We start from the raw sequence: 19,785 nt of genomic DNA, 5'->3' as shown, positions 1-19,785 counted from the left end.
AAAATCTTTTAAAAAATAGTGTTGGGAAAACTGGATGGCAACATGTAGAAAAGTCAAATTGGACCCTTTTCCTACATCATACACACAAAAAATATTCAAAATGGATGAAAGACCTAAATGTGAGATGGGAAACCATCAAAATCCTAGAGTAGAAAATGGACAGCAACCTCTTTGACATCAGCCATTCCAACTTCTTACTAGACACTTTGCTGGGGACAAGGGAAACAAAAGCAAAAATTAACTATTAGGACTTTATCAAGACAAAAAGTTTCTGCACAGCAAAGGAAACAATCAACAAAAGTAAAAAGCAACCTATGAAATAGAATATATTTGCAAATGATATATTGGAAAAAAGGGCTAGTATCCAAAATCTATAAAAAATTTATCAAACTCAACATTCCAAAAATAATCTAGTTAAGAAATGGGCAGAAGACATGGACATTTCTCCAAAGAAAACATCCAGATAGCTAACAAACACATGAAAATATCCTCAACATCACTCATCATCAGGAAATTACAAATCAAAACCACAATAAGATACCACCTCACATCAGTCAGAATGGCTAAAATTGACAACTCACTAGGCAAAAGATGTTGGCAAGGATGTGGAGAAAGGAAAATCCTCTTACACCTTTGGTGGGAATGCAAGCTGGTGTAGCCGCTGTGGAAAGCAATATGGAGGTTCCTCAAGAGTTAAAAATAGAGCTACCCTACAACCCAGGAATCACACTATAAGGTATTTACCCAAAGGATACAAAAATACTGATTCAAAGGGGCACATGCACCCCGATGTTCATAGTAGCGCGATGAGCAACAGCCAAGTTATAAAAAGAACCCAAATCTCCATCAACTGATGAACGGCTAAAGAAGTGGTATACATATACAATGGAATCTCACTCAGCCATCAAAAAGAATGAAATCTTGCCATTTGCAATGATTTGGATGGAGCTAGAGTGTGTTATGCTAAATGAAATAAGTCAGTCAAAGACAAACACCATATGATTTCTTCCATATATGGAACTTAAGAAACAAAACAGGCGAACATAGGGGAGGTGAAAGAAAAATAAAATAAGACAAAAACGGAGAAGGAGGCAAACCATGACTCTCAACTATGGAGAACAAACTAAGGGTTGCTGGAGGGTGGGGGTGGGGGATGGGCTACGTGAGGGACGGGCATTAGGGAGGACCCTCGTGATGAGCATGGATTGTGATCTGGGCGTTATATGTAAGTGATGAATCACTAAATTCCACTCTTGAAACCAATACTACACTATATGTAACTTGAATTTAAATGAAACCTTGGGGGAAAAGATAAATCATCTGTATCTTGCAAGCAGACATTTAATTTTTAAAGTTCAGCTTATCAGTTCTTTCTTTATGGATCATGCCATTGGGATTATATCTAAAAAGTCATTGCCAGCCCGAAGGCATCTAGATTTTCTCCTATGTTTGTTTAGAAATATAAAAGCAAATCCAGAAAAAAAGAGTTAAAAGGGTTGAGATGGCTGATGGTTGGAGAAGGCAGAAATTACAGTGAAGGTACAGATGCTATTTTTCATTTTAAGCCACATAAAGTAATATGGTTTCCAAATTCTGCATACAAACCATTTTGACAAAAATCAAAGATAAATTTTAAAACATTAGTAACCATGTATTACAGTCAGCTTGAACATTTTGTTCCCTTCCACTGCCAGAGTCCATGGTATAAAACTAAGTTGGTATTTTTGAGGAAGGATATGTTCATTTAAAACATTTGCAATCCCAAGCTTCTTTTGGCTTCTATGTCCATCAAAAATATTAGAAACTCCCTGAGAAGTTGCTTCCAGTACAAGAAGTGGTAAGAGAATACGCACCGTATTTGCCAAGGCAAGACCCAAAGAGAAGGTGTGTGTTAACTGTTACATACAGGGAATGAAAGTATTGTTGGTAAAAGGCGAAAGATGAGGCTTCAGGTATCTAAGAAAGGTAAGAGTTTGTGATGTTCTTCCTGAAAAATGCCAGGGCTGGCCCAGGTAGAAAACAGACAGGGCCTGATCCAGCCAGAGGCCCTATAAAATATTCCAACCACAGGATGTATTGGCCCCTGTGGGAGGAAAACTTCTTTACTATCTTACTGTGACTTAGGCTTCCGTTGGGTTATTGCCATGTGGCCCTTAACCTCAGGAATTTAACACAACATAACCACTATAGTATCTCCCATGATTGCGGGGGTGGGGGTGGGGATGAAGGAAGATGGGGCGCTGACTGTGCTCACCTAGGCAAGTTCTCGCTCTGTATTATCACACAGTTGCAGTCAGATGATGGCTGGGGCTGGAATCACCTTAAAGGCTTTTCCACTTGTGTGACCTGCCATGGTGCTGGCTCCCAGATGGAATCTCAGTCAACATGGGGTGCCTCCTTGGGACCTGGTGTTACAGGTTGGATTGTGCCCCCCTAAAAAGATTTGTGGACGTCCTAACTCCAAGTACCTCAGACTGTGACCTTACTTGGAAATGAGATCTTAGAGAGGTAATCCAGTTAAAATGAAGTCATTTGGGGGGTGCCTGGGTGGCTCAGTCAGTTAAGCGTCTGCCTTCCATGCAGGTCATGATCTCAAGGTCATGGAATGGAGGCCTCGGCCCTCGGCAGTATCCCTGCTCAGCGGGGAGTCAGCTTCTCCTTCTTCCTTCTGCCTCCACACCCCTCTCTTGCACTTTCAAATAAATAAATAAAATATTTTTTAGGGGCACCTGGGTGGCTCAGTGGTTGAGCATCTGCCTTCGGCTCAGGTCATGATCCTGGGGTCCAGGAATTGAGTCCTGCATTAGGCTCCCTGGAGGAAGCCTGCTTCTCCCTCTGCCTATGTCTCTGCCTCTCTCTCTGCATCTCTCATAAATAAATAAAATCTTTTCAAAAAATCTTTTCAAAACAAATGAGGTCATTTAGGTGGACTATAATCCAATACGACCAGTGTTTTATGTCAAAAGAGAAATTTGGGCACAGAGACAGATATGCAGAAGGAAAATAATGCAGAGAGACACAGGGAAAATGTCATGTGAAGATGGAGGATTAGAGTGATTCTGCTCTGAGCCAAAGAAGGTCTAAAAATGCCAGCAAACCACCTGAAGCTTAGAAAGAGGCAAGGAATGATTTTTTGGTACAGGTTTCACAGGGAGTGTGGCCCTGCCAACACCTTGATTTCAAGCTTCTAGACTCCAGGCCTGTAAGATGATGATAAATTACTGTAGTTTTTAAGCTCCCCCCTTGTGACCATTTGCCACGACTGTCCCAGAAAAAAAAAACACACCTGTGTATCCTCACAGCAAGACTACAGGATTCCAAGGATGAGCGTACCAAGGGAACAGGGCAGAGGGGCATGGCACTTTGAGGGTCTGGTGTCGGATGCCCCATGTGGGGCATGTGTGCTATCCTTCACCACTGACACAGTCACAGCGGTTTCCTCACATTCAAGGAGAGGGGACAGGGACCCCTTGATGGGAAAAGCGTGAGCATGACATTGTACGAAGGGCATGTGTAATGAAATATATAGTGTGTTGGCCAGCCTGTTTACACAAATTATAAGAGTCCAGGAAGGATTGAGAAATATAATAGGGCAGGAGTGAGGAATCATCAAAGGCTGAGTTCAGAGACAGAATGTTAAGGACTGCTTGACTCACCTGCTCTTTGTAAAATGTGTCTTCCCCTGGATAAATGTAAGATCACTGTTTTGAAACAAAAAGGAAAGCAGTGGACTCTGAGTTTGGCTCTTCAGTTTCTGGGCTCCCTCACTTCTATCCCCCCAATAAGCCAAAATACTACAAGAGAGCTATATTGTCATCCCCATGGGACATGCAAGAAAATAAAGCCCCGTATGATTTAGTCCCCTGATCAGTATCCCACAGTCGTATTTGTGACCTGAACCCCAGGCTAATGACAAAACCCACATTCGCACTCATCACCCAGGAAGTCATGAAAGATCCTCCAGGGGTTGCACTGAACTGTTTTAGTTTGGCTCAGGCAGTGGAGAAAAGCATAGTACTTTTAAAAAAGTAATTTCCAAGATTTAAAGACCAGGAGAATATTTATAAAAGCAAATTTCAACTTCTCTTGAAAAGCTGGGAGATATGGCCACAATTAGTTCTTTAGATGCCACCTGCCTGTCCCCTTTGAACATTTGAATGTGTAATTTTGTGTTACAAAATACTGCCTCTCATCAGACTTCATTATTTCAATGGTTATTACAGTGAAAACATTTGCCAACTTGCTATTATAAACTATAAAATACGCTATTTGAATAATTTCTCACTGTCTCAGCTCACTTTTTACAGCAAAAAAATTAAAAAGGAAAAAAAATTAAAAAGGAGAGAAGTAACCAAAAAGTCCCAGAAAGGAGCATTTGTCAATTCACTGATTATTTAATATACAGTCAGATATGTAGTGGGTGATTTAAAAAGCAAAAATAACAGTAAATAAATAAGCAAAGTAAGTTTCTTTTTCAAAAGGAAAATTTCTCTGTGTGTCTCTCATGAATAAATAAAATCTTTTAAAAAAAGGAAAATCTTATACAGTAGACAATTGACTGCTGAACTATACATTTTTAAATTTTTTTTTCAGTTTTTGACCGCTTGCTGGGTGCTTTGTAGGGCTCCGGGTGCTGCGAGCTGACTCCAGAAAGCCTGAAAGGCCATCATGGCAGCGAAGCCCAAGCTCCACTATCCTAATGGAAGAGGCCGGATGGGATCCGTAAGATGGGTTTTAGCTGCCGCTGGAGTCGAGTTTGATGAAGAATTCTTAGAAACTAAAGAACAGTTGCAGAAGTTGCAGGATGGCAACCACCTGCTGTTCCAACAAGTGCCCATGGTTGAAATTGATGGAATGAAGTTGGTGCAGACCCGAAGCATCCTCCACTACGTAGCGGATAAACACCACCTCTTTGGCAGGGACCTCAAGGAGAGAACCCTGACTGACATGTACGTGGAGGGGACGCTAGATCTGCTGGAACTGATTATCATGCATCCTTTTCTAAAACCAGAAGATCAACAAAAGGAAGTGGTTAACATGGCCCAGAAGGCTATAATTAGATACTTTCCTGTCTTTGAAAAGGTTTTAAGGGATCATGGGCAAAGGTTTCTCCTTGGTAACCAGCTGAGCCTTGCGGACATTATTCTACTCCAAACCATTTTGGCTCTAGAAGAGAAAATCCCCAATATCTTGTCTGCATTTCCTCACCTCCAGGAGTTTACAGTGAAAATAAGTAATATCCCTACAATTAAGAAATTCCTTGAACCTGGTAGCAAGAAGAAGCCTCCTCTGGATGACATCTACGTGAGAACCGTCTACAATATCTTTATGCCATAAACATCACATACATCTGTGAGTGAGAGCTAGCCCCTGGAGATTGTTGTTCCACAGTAGCATCTTAATTGATGCCAGGCTGCTCTGATCCCAGCTCTGTCATGGTGCTATGTATAACTGTTCCTCAGTTGGTCTTTCATCTCAAGATCTTTTTTTTTAATAAATTAATTTTTTATTGGTGTTCAATTTACCAACATACAGAATAACACTCAGTACTCATCCCGTCAAGTGCCCCCCTCAGTGCCCGTCACCCATTAATACCCACCCCCCGCCCTCCTCCCCTTCCACCACCCCTAGTTCGTTTCCCAGAGTTAGGAGTCTTTATGTTCTGTCTCCTTTTCTGATATTTCCCACACATTTCTTCTCCCTTCCTTTATATTCCCTTTCACTAATATTTATATTCCCCAAATGAATGAAAACATACACTGTTTGTCCTTCTCTGATTGACTTACTTCACTCAGCCTAATACACAGTTCCATCCACATTGAAGCAAATGGTGGGTATTTGTCGTTTCTAATGGCTGAGGAATATTCCATTGTATACATAAACCACATCTTCTTTATCCATTCATCTTTCGATGGGCACCGAGGCTCCTTCCACAGTTTGGCTATTGTGGACATGGCTGCTGAGAAACATTGGGGTGCAGGTGTCCCTGCGTTTCATTCATCTGTATCTTTGGGGTAAATCCCCAACAGTGCAACTGCTGGGTCGTAGGGCAGGTCTGTTTTTAACTCTTTGAGGAACCTCCACACAGTTTTCCAGAGTGGCTGCACCAGTTCACATTCCCACCAACAGGGTAAGAGGATTGGTTCCCTTTTCTCTGCATCCTCTCCAACATTTGTTGTTTCCTGCCTTGTTAATTTTCCCCATTCCCACTGGTGTGAGGTGGGATCTCATTGTGGTTTTGATTTGTATTTCCCTGATGGCAAGTGATGCAGAGCATTTTCTCATGTGCATGTTGGCCATGTCTATGTCTTCCTCTGTGAGATTTCTCTTCATGTCTTTTGCCCATTTCATGATTGGATTGTTTGTTTCTTTGCTGTTGAGTTTAAGAAGTTCTTTATAGATCTTGGAAACTAGCCCTTTATCTGATGTGTTATTTGCAAATACTTTCTCCATTCTGTAGGTTGCCTTTTAGTTCTGTTGACTGTATCCTTTGCTGTGCAAAAGCTTCTTATCTTGATGAAGTCCCAATAGTTCATTTTTGCTTTTGTTTCTTTTGCCTTCGTGGATGTATCTTGCAAGAAGTTACTGTGGCCGAGTTCAAAAAGGGTGTTGCCTGTGTTCTCCTCTAGGATTTTGATGGAATCTTGTCTCACATTTAGATCTTTCATGCATTTTGAGTTTATCTTTGTGTATAGTGAAAGAGAGTGGTCTAGTTTCATTCTTCTGCATGTGGATGTCCAATTTTCCCAGCACCATTTATTGAAGAGACTGTCTTTCTTCCAGTGGATCATCTTTCCTCCTTTATCGAATATTAGTTGACCATAAAGTTCAGGGGCCACTTCTGGGTTCTCTATTCTGTTCCATTGATCTATGTGTCTGTTTTTGTGCCAGTACCACACTGTCTTGATGACCACAGCTTTGTAGTACAACCTGAAATCTGGCATTGTGATGCCCCCAGCTCTGGTTTTCTTTTTTAAAATTCCCCTGGCTATTTGGGGTCTTTTCTGATTCCACACAATTCTTAAAATAACTTGTTCAACTCTTTGAAGAAAGTCCATGGTATTTTGATAGGGATTGCATTAAACGTGTAAATTGCCCTGGGTAACATTGACATTTTCACAATATTAATTCTGCCAATCCATGAGCATGGAATATTTTTCCATCTCTTTGTGTCTTCCTCAATTTCTTTCAGAAGTGTTGTATAGTTTTTAGGGTATAGATCCTTTACCTCCTTGGTTAGGTTTATTCCTAGGTATCTTATGCTTTTGGGGGCAATTGTAAATGGGATTGACTCCTTAATTTCTCTTTCTTCAGTCTCATTATTAGTGTATAGAAATGCCATTGATTTCTGGGCATTGATTTTGTATCCTGCCACGCTACCAAACTGCTGTATGAGTTCTAGCAATCTTGGGGTGGAGGCTTTTGGGTTTTCTATGTAGAGTATCATGTCATCGGCAAAGAGGGAGAGTTTGACTACTTCTTTGCCAATTTGAATGCCTTTAATGTCTTTTTGTTGTCTGATTGCTGAGGCTAGGACTTCCAATACTATGTTGAATAGCAGTGGTGAGAGTGGACATCCCTGTCTTGTTCCTGATCTTAGGGGAAAGGCTCCCAGTGCTTCCCCATTGAGAATGATATTTGCTGTGGGCTTTTCGTAGATGGCTTTTAGGATGTCGAGGAATAATCCCTCTATCCCTACACTCTGAAGACTTTTGATCAGAAACGGATGCTGTATTTTGTCAAATGCTTTCTCTGCATCTAATGAGAGGATCATATGGTTCTTGGTTTTTCTCTTGCTGATATGATGAATCACATTGATTGTTTTACGAGTGTTGAACCAGCCTTGTGTCCCAGGGATAAATCCTACTTGGTCATGGTGAATAATTTTCTGAATGCACTGTTGGATCCTATTGGCTACTATCTTGTTGAGAATTTTTGCATCCATGTTCATCAGGGATATTGGTCTGTAATTCTCCTTTCTGGTGGGGTCTTTGTCTGGTTTTGGAATTAAGGTGATGCTGGCCTCATAGAATGAATTTGGAAGTACTCCATCTCTTTCTATCTTTCCAAACAGCTTTAGTAGAATAGGTATGGTTTCTTCTTTAAACGTTTGATAGAATTCCCCTGGGAAGCCATCTGGCCCTGGACTCTTGTGTCTTGGGAGGTTTTTGATGACTGCTTCAATTTCCTCCCTGGTTATTGGCCTGTTCAGGTTTTCTATTGCTTCCTGTTCCAGTTTTGGTAGTTTGTGGCTTTCCAGGAATGCGTCCATTTTTTCTAGATTGCCTAATTTATTGGCATATAGCTGTTCATAATATGTTTTTAAAATCGTTTGTATTTCCTTGGTGTTGGTAGTGATCTCTCCTTTCTCATTCATGATTTATTAATTTGAGTCTTCTCTCTCTTCTTTTTAATAAGGCTGGCTAATGGTTTATCTATGTTATTAATTCTTTCAAAGAACCAACTCCTGGTTCTGTTGATCTGTTCCACAGTTCTTCTGGTCTCGATTTCGTTGAGTTCTGCTCTAATCTTAATTAACTCTCTTCTGCTGGGTGTAGGGTCCACCTGCTGTTTTTTCTCTAGCTCCTTTATGTGTAAGGTTAGCTTTTGTATTTGAGTTCTTTCCAGTTTTTGAATGGATGCTTGTATTGCGATGTAGTTCCCCCTTAGGACTGCTTTTGCTGCATCCCAAAGATTTTGAACAATTGTATCTTCATTCTCATTAGTTTCCATGAATATTTTTAATTCTTCCTTAATTTCCTGGTTGACCCTTTCATCTTTTAGCAGGATGGTCCTTAACCTCCACGTGTTTGAAATCCCTCCAAACTTCTTGTGATTTAGTTCTAATTTCAAGGCATTATGGTCTGAAAATATGCAGGGGACAATCCCAATCTTTTGGTATCGGTTCAGACCCGATTTGTGACCCAGTATGTGGTCTATTCTGGAGAAAGTTCCATGTGCACTTGAGAAGAATGTGTATTCAGTTGACTTTGGATGTAAAGTTCTGTAGATATCTGTGAAATCCATCTGGTCCAGTGTATCATTTAAAGTTCTCATTTCTTTGGAGATGTTGTGCTTAGAAGACCTATTGAGGGTACAAAGAGCTAGATTGAAGTCACCAAGTATAAGTGTATTATTATCTAAGTATTTCTTCACTTTGGTTATTAATTGGTTTAAATATTTGGCAGCTCCCATATTCGGGGCATATATATTGAGGATTGTTAAGTCCTCTTGTTGGATAGATCCTTTAAGTATGATATAGTGTCCCTCTTCATCTCTCACTACAGTCTTTGGGGTAAATTTTAGTTTATCTGATATAAGGTTGGCTACCCCTGCTTTCTTTTGAGGACCATTCAAATGGTAAATGGTTCTCCAACCTTTTATTTTCAGGCTGTAGGTGTCCTTCTGTCTAAAATGAGTCTCTTATAGACAGCAAATAGATGGGTCCTGCTTTTTTATCCAGTCTGAAACCCTGCGCCTTTTGATGGGGTCATTAAGCCCATTCACGTTCAGAGTTACTATCGAAAGATATGAGTTTAGTGTCATCATGATATCTATTCAGTCCTTGTTTTTGTGGATTGTTCCACTGAACTTCTTCTTAAAGGGGAATTTTAAGAGTCCCCCTTAAAATTTCTTGCAGAGCTGGTTTGGAGGTCACATATTCTTTCAGTTCCTGCCTGTCTTGGAAGCTCTTTATCTCTCCTTCCATTTTGAATGAGAGCCTTGCTGGATAAAGTATTCTTGGTTGCATGTTCTTCTCATTTAGGACCCTGAATATATCCTACCAGCCCTTTCTGGCCTGTCAGGTCTCTGTGGAGAGGTCTGCTGTTACTCTAATACTCCTCCCCATTAAAGTCAGCGATTTCTTGTCTCTTGCTGCTTTAAGGATCTTCTCTTTATCTTTGGAATTTGCAAGCTTCACTATTAAATGTCGAGGTGTTGGACAGTTATTGATTTTAGGGGGGGATCTCTCTATGTCCTGGATCTGAATGCCTGTTTCCCTTCCCAGATTGGGAAAGTTTTCAGCTAGGATTTGTTCAAATACATATTCTGGCCCTCTGTCCCTTTGGGCGCCCTCGGGAACCCCAATTAAACGTAGGTTTTTCTTCCTCAGGCTGTCATTTATTTCCCTTAATATATCTTCATGGTCTTTTGTCTCTTTTTTCCTCAGTTTCCCTCTTTGCCATCAACTTGTCTTCTATGTCACTCACTCGTTCTTCCACCTCGTTAACCCTCGTCGTTAGGACTTCTAGTTTGGATTGCATCTCATTCAATTGATTTTTAATTTCTGCCTGATTGGATCTAAATTCTGCAGTCATGAAGTCTCTTGAGTCCTTAATGCTTTTTTCTAGAGCCACCAGTAGCTGTATAATAGTGCTTCTGAATTGGCTTTCTGACATTGAATTGTAATCCAGATTTTGTAACTCTGTGGGAGAGAGGACTGTTTCTGATTCTTTCTTTTGAGGTGAGGTTTTCCTTCTAGTCATTTTGCTCAGTGCAGAGTGGCCAAAAACAAGTTGTATTGGGAAAAGGAGAAAAAGAGAGGAGAGAAAGAAGGAAAGAAAGAGAAAAAGAAAAAAGAAAAAAGGAGGAAAAAAGAGAAGAAAAAGAAAGAAAGGGGAAAAAATGGGTGGGGGAAGCAATCAGAAATCAAAAGAAAAAAAAAGACAAAAAACAAAAACCACGGGGGAGTATCTTCTGAATCTGTAGACTTTAAGTCCCTTGACTTCCCCTGGAAATGGTCCGTCCAGCTGGTCTTCTGGGGGAGGGCCCTGCTGTGCTGATTCTCAGGTGTTAGCACTTGGGGGAGCTGCTCTGCCCCTGCCTGCTGCAGGGCTCAGCGGGGGTTGTTTACCCCGTGAGGCCCCAGGAGGAACAGCCACAGTGGCGGGGCCAGCTCTGCAGCCCTGGAGTCAGCCCCCGCAGTAACTACGGGGCTCTCGGTCCGCAGGGCCTGGAGGCTCCGGGGCGGGGCCGCTGATCTGCTCAGCTCGGGGCAGGAGCGTCCTCGCGGTCCTGGGCCCTCCCGGCCTCTGCCTGTCCCGGGGGAGGCCGGATCCTGGGCTGTGTCCCGGCGCCCTGTGCTCGGGGCCTGCGCTGTTGGATTCGCGCTCCGGCCCCGCAGCCCCCTCCGCGGAGCCTCTTCCCCCGCCCAAGCCCCCCCGAGCTGCTCCCGCCCCGCAGCCCCCTCCGCGGAGCCGCCGCCCGAGCCCCTCCGAGCTGCTCCGGCCCCGCCGTGCGCGCTGCAGCCCTTAGGGAGCTCGGCGCACTCTCCCGGGGCGCAGGTGTCTGTTAGTGTCCCCGGGAGCCCGAGGGCATCCCCGCCCTCCTGGGTCCTGCTCCAACTCCCTGCGAGCCCCTTTCCGCCGCCGGGAAGGTTGGTGCAGCTCCTGCTCCTCCGGGACGGGGCTCTCCTGTCCTGGGGACACTCGCCCCGGCCTCAGCCCGGCTCCTCGCGGGCCCCTCCCCCTCGGAGGCCTTTTGTTCCTTTATTTCTTTTTCCCCGTCTCCTACCTGGATAGAAGCGCGAACTCTCCTCACTGTAGCGTCCCAGCTGGTCTCTCTGTAAATCTCAGGCCGAATTCGTAGGCTTTCAGGATGGTTTGAAGGTCATCTAGGTAATTTGGTGGGCACAGGTGATTCGGAGACCCTCCTCTTCCGCCGTCTTGCCCCTCCCCTGATGTCAAGATCTTTTCTAGAAACATTGACCTTTTGTTTTGTCCGGTGGATAATTGTTATGCAACTGTTTTCTGAAAGCCTTTTCGGAGAGGCTTGCATTTAAGTTAGATCTGATGTAGTTACTCATTTCCTGATAACCAGAATGGGCAGGACCTTCTCTTCTCCCTTGAGCTTTTTCTCCCCCGCTTCTCATCCCTGTCTAAAAGCAGTATCTTCCTAATTTTTGGTGTTTTGTAACAACCCAGAATATCTAGTGAATAATTCCTCTCAGCTATAATAAATCTGTGGTGTAATGAAGGCAGTCAATATTAGCCAAAATAAAGAATTTACAAATCAAAAGAAAATTGTTTCAGTTTTATTGGGCAGGAGGTACAGGTCTGACTTTGACAGAAATATGGTGAAACAAAGCCAACATATTCATTTTAAGCAAATATATGTTTTCCTTTTATTAACTATGAACTTATTATTTTACTTAAATTACCTTCAACTCTTTGCATTATGCTTTTTGTTGGTGACTCAGCACCAATCCCAGGAGACAGACACAAGACTAGTTGGTCTCGTTTAACGTGTACACAAGGCAATTTTCTTTCATAAAAGAATGAAAGCCAAATGCTAATGTGAGAGACACTGCGTTATCAAATTAGGTGCTAATGCCAGAGAAATGAATCATTAGATGCTGATACTAGTCACAGATGGATTTTCTTTAATACTTGAGAAGGTAAGGATAAAATCACATGTGAAATAAAAGAAAATCGGCTGAGATAAAAGTCTAGACCTTTCTGTGAAGAGAAAAAAAATCACTGGGAATTTTTTTTTAATTTTTTATTTAAATTCGATTTGCCAACATATAGTATAATACCCAGTGCTCATCCCATCAAGTGCCCTCCTCAGTGCCCATCACCCAGTCACCCCATCCCCCACTGGAATTTTCTTTAATGCAGAAATATGCATCTGTGTGGAACTAATTCTTCATAAAAGCAAAAAGGGAAGGTGAGAAAAGAATTACCTTTGTGCTGTGAACACTGATGGGCAGGTTAGGCAGGCACCTAGGCTGACTGGTATGTCCTTTTGAAGGGGGCTGCAGGACATATGTTTACCATTTGCCATAAATCTGAACATAGACTAAAAAAGTGACTTGAGGTCACCACAACTGGGGACAACGAGGAAGGGAAAGTGGATTCATTCACCCTGGAAGACAGCTCATAGACTAGCTCTGTGAGTGTCAAAGGAATGTAATTTGAGGGGCTCCAAGCTATTCTAATCAAAATATCTCTCGATCCTTATAGCAAGTAGATGTTCCACCAGTAGAATATTGAGACAAATATGGTGAATAGATTTTATCTGTCCTGCCAAATTAGTAAACAATAGCACAATTAATCAATGAGGGGTATTGTCTGTGGACTCAAAAATGAAATATGCTTCCGCATGAGAGAAAATGATCTGCATTGTGTTTTTAGTGGTGGTCCCTGCTCCACATGATTTCCCAAAGGGCAGGGGTGCGGCGTGATTCCCAGGGCCTAGCGCAAAACCTGGCACCAGCTGAGGGGCTCAAAGACTATATTCAGGAAGAAAGAAAGGCAGGCAAGAAGGGAGAAAAAACAAGAAACCAAAAGTTAAGAATACGATCTTGGAAGTCCAGGTGTTCAAATGGGAATAAGTTACCTGGAAGCTCTGACTCATCATCCTAACAGCACAAATCAGTTCAGTGGGTATTTTGACAATGATTCAGAAGGAAACAGCCCAGAGGAACGAGGCACAAACCTAGGAAGCCATCGTTCGCATACACCAAAAGTCAGATAACTGCCCCAAACATGTGACTCCCAGAAGGCCAGGCGGTGGCCTGAAGACACCAGGCTTAACAGAAAGAAGCAGAACCCAAAATGAGAGGAACAGAGTCCCTGAAACAAATTATCTTCTCAGTTTTATGTTGGCTGCCCTGTCTGTGTGGCTCTCAAAAGGACACATCACCTGAGAGCTCTCTGACTTATTTTATCCCAGGAAGCAAATGTACTACTGAGATCTATTATGACAAGAACTCTTGCAGAAGCAAGCTATGACCACCACGGAGATGAAATCTATGGCATAATTCCCACAGGAGCCTGAGGGTTGCCCTCCCTTTTATGGCCCTGCAATGTCCTTCTCAACCCCCCCCCGCCCCCGGACCACGTGTCATCTTCCTTCCTGCCCTCCCCAGGAAAGTGTGTACTGAGCTCCTGTTAGTGTAGGAAAGGATACAGGGCTACACACAGTAAAAGGAATTATATCAGCACAATCTCTGCTCCTTAGAAATTTATCTAATGCAGGCTAGTTAGAAAGGAAAGAAAATGGTATCGGATATTTATAGTGTATTCAATACAATTGACCAACAGTAGACTAACAGAACTCCATCCTCCTCAATACTTCACCCCTCTCATGTTTTCCTTCTATTTAACTAACTTCGTAATTAAACATGTAGCCCCTACTTAAAGGGAAATACTCATTTTTGAGACATAAGATTTATTACTCTCCCCCCAAGGCAATGTGCACCAAGAAAATGACTTTCATTCATTGGAGGACTGATGAGAGGAAACAATGAAGCACAACAACTTAATAATTATTGTATATCTACATGCTTACATCTGAAAACTGAGGGTTGTGGATAACCAGACTTAAAAGATTAGTTCATACAGGGTGAAAAGTCAGCTCATTTGTTTATTTACTCAATACGTTCTCATTGAGCACTTTACCCTAGAGTCTGTACTGCACTAAGCACTGGTGTACTGTGAGGGGAGTCAGACAAGACTCCTGTTCTTGTGGGTTTTAACTAACCCAGGAGAGGAAGAAGACGATAAGCAGAAATTATTACAGTTCTATGTTGAGTAGGCTTTAAATGTAACTGACTTTGTCATCTCAGTTTAGTTCTATCAAAAGTTCCATATTCCAAATTGAGATGTGAGGCTTAGATGTGAAGGATTTGCAGGAGGCGTGTCTAAAAACCTATCTTGGAGGTTCTTCAGGAAGTTAAAAATAGAGCTATCCTATGACCCAGCAATTGCACTGCTGGGTATTTATCCCCAAGATACAGATGTAATGAAATGAAGGGCACCTGCACCCCAAAGTTCAGAGCAGCAATGTCCCCAATAGCCAAACTGTGGAAGGAGCCTCGATGTCCTTCAAAAGAAGAATGAATAAGAAGATGTGGTCTATATATACAAAGGGATATTATTCAAACATCAGAAAGGATGACTACCTACCATTTACATCGATGCAGATGGAACTGGAGGGTATTATGCTGAGTGAAATAAGTCAATCAGAGAAAGACAATTATATGGTTTCATTCATATGCAGAATATAAGAAATGGTGTAAGGGACCATAAGGGAAGGTGGGGAAACTGAGTGGGGAAAAAAATCCAAGAAGACAAACCATGAGAGACCCTTAACTCTGGGACACAAACTGAGGGTTGCTGAAGGGGAGATGGATGGGGGGATGGGGTAACTGGGTGACGAGCATTCAGGAGGGCTGTGATGTGATACGCACTGGGTATTATATGCAACTGATGAGTTATTGCAAATGACATCTGAAACTAATGGCGTACTATATGTTGGCAAAATTGAATTTAAACAAAGAAAAGAGAAAAATAAATAAATCCTATTCCTGAAACTAGTATTACACAATATGGTAACTGGGATTTAAATAAAAACTTGAAAATAAATAAATAAACAAACAAACAAACCTATCTTGGGACTTTCAGGGTCTCACTCCCCACAAAAATATATAAATGCTTTGGGGTTAATCAGAGTTTGGAAAACTAGGAGAGAGACATCTCTGGGGAGAGATGCTGCAGGCTTACAGGCTTTCCCCAAGTCCCAGTCACTGTGGTGAGGAGGGAAATAGCCAGTTGAGAAGGGCTATTTGAGGGAGCTTGCCATGCATCCCCTGACTTTTGACAAATCTGTGAATGAATATTTGACTCACTCTTGAAAAGTCTGGCAATAAAAGGGGTCAGTCAGATGAGCCTGAAGCATGAAGCAGTGAAACCCCAAACTGAGTTGAGACTTACCTGTTCTTGTTTCTTGGGGGCTAAATGTCTTCATCACAATAGGAGCTGACTGGGAGTCCTGAGAGAGAGAGAGAGAGAGAGAGGGAGAGAGAGAGAGAGAAACTCTTGAACACCTGAGACCAATATGATCCCAACAGAGAGAAATCAGCCTCCCAGGAACCCAGGGACTGAGGGGGGCGTGGTAAGCACAGAGCTAAAGTAGAGACATTGATTTCACCTGTTAAAAGAAATACAGTCTGAAGGTCTGCAGAGGGAGGATCTCTGAGAAACTCCCCAAAGTGGCTTTTAAAAGAAAAAGAACCAGCAATTGTGCATGGGCTACATGCCCCCAGGTCAGATGACAACTGTACCAGCCACAGTAAACTGTCCCTCTCCCTAATCTACTTTTGCCACAGTTTGACCCTGAAGGACCAGAAAGTCTCTGCCCACGTAGGAGAAAGTGACTGAGGGCTGAGAAACACTCAGTCCCCTCCCTATGGTAGGCCCCCCAGCCAGAGACAAGGTTGAGCTAAGAGAAGAGACAGTTTCAACTTTGAATGGCATTTTAGTTTTGATACTTCACTAACTGACCTGGATTATCGGAATGGACTGAACTTTTCTCATGTCTCTCGCAAAAAGGCCTTCACTATTATTTAGTGACCCCAGAACCTCCCTTAGATTATATTAAGGTATGGGACCATTGGGTCATGTTGTTTAAAAGCAGTGATGACAAGTAGAATCACTCCCCAACCTGGACTTTACTGCCTACCACATTCAAGAACTTCAGGGTGTGTGAAATAATTAGAGGGAGAATGAGCCTGAGGTAAGCGGTCGGGGGAAATGTGCTGAATAAGGAAATATTGAGCTTAATTAGAAAAATAAATAGGAGTAATCCATGTAAAAAAAGTGGGGAGGGTGTGGGGTGTGGGTGGGGGGGGGTCAGAAAAAGCCATTCAGGAAGAGAAAAAGGCCTTTAGAAAGCCTGTGGTGGGAAAGGAGATGGTTCTAGATACTGTGACTGCATAACAAATGATCCCACAATGTAGCAGCAAAAACAACAAATCATTACTATCTCTTACAGTTTCGTAGGTTGGTTGGGGCTTAGCTGAGGGGTTCTTGATTGGAGTCTCGTAGGGTTACAGTGAGATAGTGGTGGGGCCAGAGGCATCTGAAGGCTTAGCAGGACTACACATCCTAGTCAGCTGAGCACATGATGGGAAGATGATCTTGACTGTCTACACAAGGTCTCTCCATGTGGTCTGGGCTTCACAGCATGGCAGGTGGGTTCTGAGATGGAATGTTCCACAAGTGAGGATTCTACAACTAAGTGTTTTAAGGGAACCCATCCAAAGCCACATAACCTATTATGACTGCGTTGCATAATAGTACTTATGCAACTTATGCAACTAAGTACTTAAGTCAAACTTTTGGTCAAAGCAATACAAGCCAGCCCGGATTCATGGAAAGGGAACAGAAAACACACCTCTCAATGGGAGGGTGATCAAAGAATTATAGGGTCATGTTTTTAAACTACTGCAGGCATGGCCCATTGTAAAAATTCAATGTTCAGCTTGTTTGAAGAATAAAATTTGCTGGCGAGAGTGAAAGGCCATTTTAGGAGCTCAGAAGGTATCCTAAGAATAACGGGACAAAATGAGAAGATTGTCGAAAAAAAAAATTATCAAGGGAAATTTGGGAAATCAAAAAAAATATATATTTATTGAACCAAATATCTGACTAACTTCCTCTGAAAGAAATAAATTATTGTTTATTAAATATATATTAATCAAGATGAGCACTATTTTAGTAATTGAGAGAGAATGGCATAATATTGGGCAGAGTTCTTTGAGAACAGGTCCTGATTGGAAATCTATGGTAAAATGTCCTTTTGATGAAAAGTTACCTCTTGATGAATATGCCTTTGAAATGATGCATCTTCATTTCCATGAAAGTACTCATACTCCCCTAAATTTACCTATTAAACCCCTAACTTTATCTAACAGTGCCCTGATTTCGGTTGTAGAACTTTACTTCATAGTTTAAATAGATAAGGATACGGTGACTCCATCAAACTTCTCCAACAGTGTTCTGAATTTTTTGTTTTTATTTAAATGTTATTACTGAGTATGTGTTTTGATAGGATCTCACAAAAGGAAAATATTATAACTCTTACAGTAAACATTGCCACATATGTGGCAATTTGTTTATGGATAATAGTAGGAAATCTAATAGGACTTTGGGGGCAATTGAGTCTCTCCTGAAATTTGTTGACTGAATAGTTGTCATTATTCATCAGCTTTTTCAACAGGTGGCTCTCAGGGCCAGTGTGTATATTACTGGTGATGTCATTTCTTTAACATTAGGTGGCATCAGTCTCTATCACTTTTAAAAATTTTAATTCCAGTATAATCAACATACAGTGTTATATTAGTTTCAGGTGTACAATATAATGATTCAACAATTCTGTACATTATTCAGTGCTCATTACAACAAGTATATTCTTAGTCTCCTTCACCTATCTCACCCATCCCTCCACCCACTTTCGCTCTGGTAACCACCAGTTTGTTCTTTGTGTTTAAGTCTGTGCTTTTGTTTGGGTGTCTTTTTTCTTTGCTCATTTTGTTTTGTTTCTAAATTCCACATATAAGTGAAATCATATGGCATTTGTCTCTGACTTATTTCACTTAGCATTACACCCTCTAGATCCATCCATGTTGTTGCAAATGGCAAGATTTCATTCTTCTTATGGCTGAGTAATATTCCATTGTATGTATATATTACATCTTCTTTATCCATTCATTTAATGGATGGGTGCTGGGTTACTTCCAAAATTTGGCTATTGTAAATAATGCTGCAATAATCATAGGGGTACATATATCTTTTTGAATTAATGTTTTCATATTCTTTGGGTAAATACCCAGTAGTGGAATTACTGGATCCTATGGCAATTTTATTTTTAATTTTTTGAGGAACCTCCATACTGTTTTCTACAGTGGCTGCATCAGTTTGCTTTCTCCCCAACAGTGCACGAAGGTTCCTTTTTCTCCGCATCCTTGCCAACACTTGTCGTTTCCTGCGGTTTTAATTTTAGCCATTCTAACAGATGTGAGGTGATGTCTCATTGTGGTTTTCATTTGCATTTTCCTGAGGATGAGTGATACTGAGCATCCTTCCATGTGTCTGTTGGCCATCTATATGTCTTCTTTGGAGAAATGTCTGTTAATGCCTTCTGCCCATTTTTAATCAGATTTTTTTGGGGGGGTGTTCAGTTGTATAAGTTCTTTATATATTTTAGATACTAATCTCTTATCAGATATGTCATTTGCACATATCTTCTTCCATTCAATAGGCTTTTTGTTTTGTTAATTGTTTCTTTTGCTGTGCAGAAGCTTTTTATTTGGATATAATCCCAATAGTTTAATTTGGTTTTGTTTCCCTTGCCTTAGGAGACATTTCTAGAAAAAAACAGTGCCACAGCCAGTGTCAGAGAAATTACTGCCTGTGCTCTCTTCTAGGTTTTTTATGGTTTCAAGTCTCACATTTAGGTCTTTAATCCATTTTGAATTTATTTTTGTATGTGATGTAAGAAAGTGCCTCAGTTTTATTCTTTTGCATGCAGCTATCCAGCACCATTTCTTCAAGAGACTAGTTTTCTTCCCCCATTGCATATTGTTGCTTCCTTTGTCAAAGACTAATTGACCATATAATGTGGGTTTATTTCTGGGCCCTCTATTCTATTCCATAGATCTATGTGTCTATTTTTGTGCCAGGACCATACTGTCTTGATTACTACTACCTTTTCAGTATATCTTGAAATCTGGGATTGTGATATCCCCAGTCTTGTTCTTTTTCAAGATGGCTTTGGTTGTTTGAGGTCTTTTGTGGTTCCATACAAATTTTAGGATTATTCGTTCTAGTTTAATAAAAAATGCTATTGGTATTTTGACAGGGATTGCATTAATTCTATAGATTGGGTGGTATGGATATTTTAACATTTGTTCCTCCAATCCATGAGCGTGGAATATCTTTCCATTTGTTTGTGTCATCTTCAATTTCTTTCATCAATGTTTTCTATAGTTCTGAATTT

General features: G+C 41.4%; 1 protein-coding gene across 1 annotated transcript; it reads left to right on the top strand.

The window, feature by feature from the left end:
* Positions 1-4,619: 4,619 nt before the first annotated feature.
* Positions 4,620-5,422, top strand: LOC129503888 (glutathione S-transferase A4-like). Its single transcript, XM_055316355.1, has one exon. The coding sequence runs from the start codon at positions 4,669-4,671 to the stop codon at positions 5,335-5,337; it is 669 nt and encodes a 222-aa protein (XP_055172330.1). The 5' UTR covers positions 4,620-4,668; the 3' UTR covers positions 5,338-5,422.
* Positions 5,423-19,785: the final 14,363 nt, after the last annotated feature.

The sequence above is a fragment of the Nyctereutes procyonoides genome, unplaced genomic scaffold (assembly GCF_905146905.1).
Source record: "Nyctereutes procyonoides isolate TBG_1078 unplaced genomic scaffold, NYPRO_anot_genome, whole genome shotgun sequence".
NCBI lineage: Eukaryota > Metazoa > Chordata > Mammalia > Carnivora > Canidae > Nyctereutes > Nyctereutes procyonoides.
Note: the sequence above shows the minus strand (reverse complement) of the source record. Positions and strands in the feature narration are given on the sequence as shown.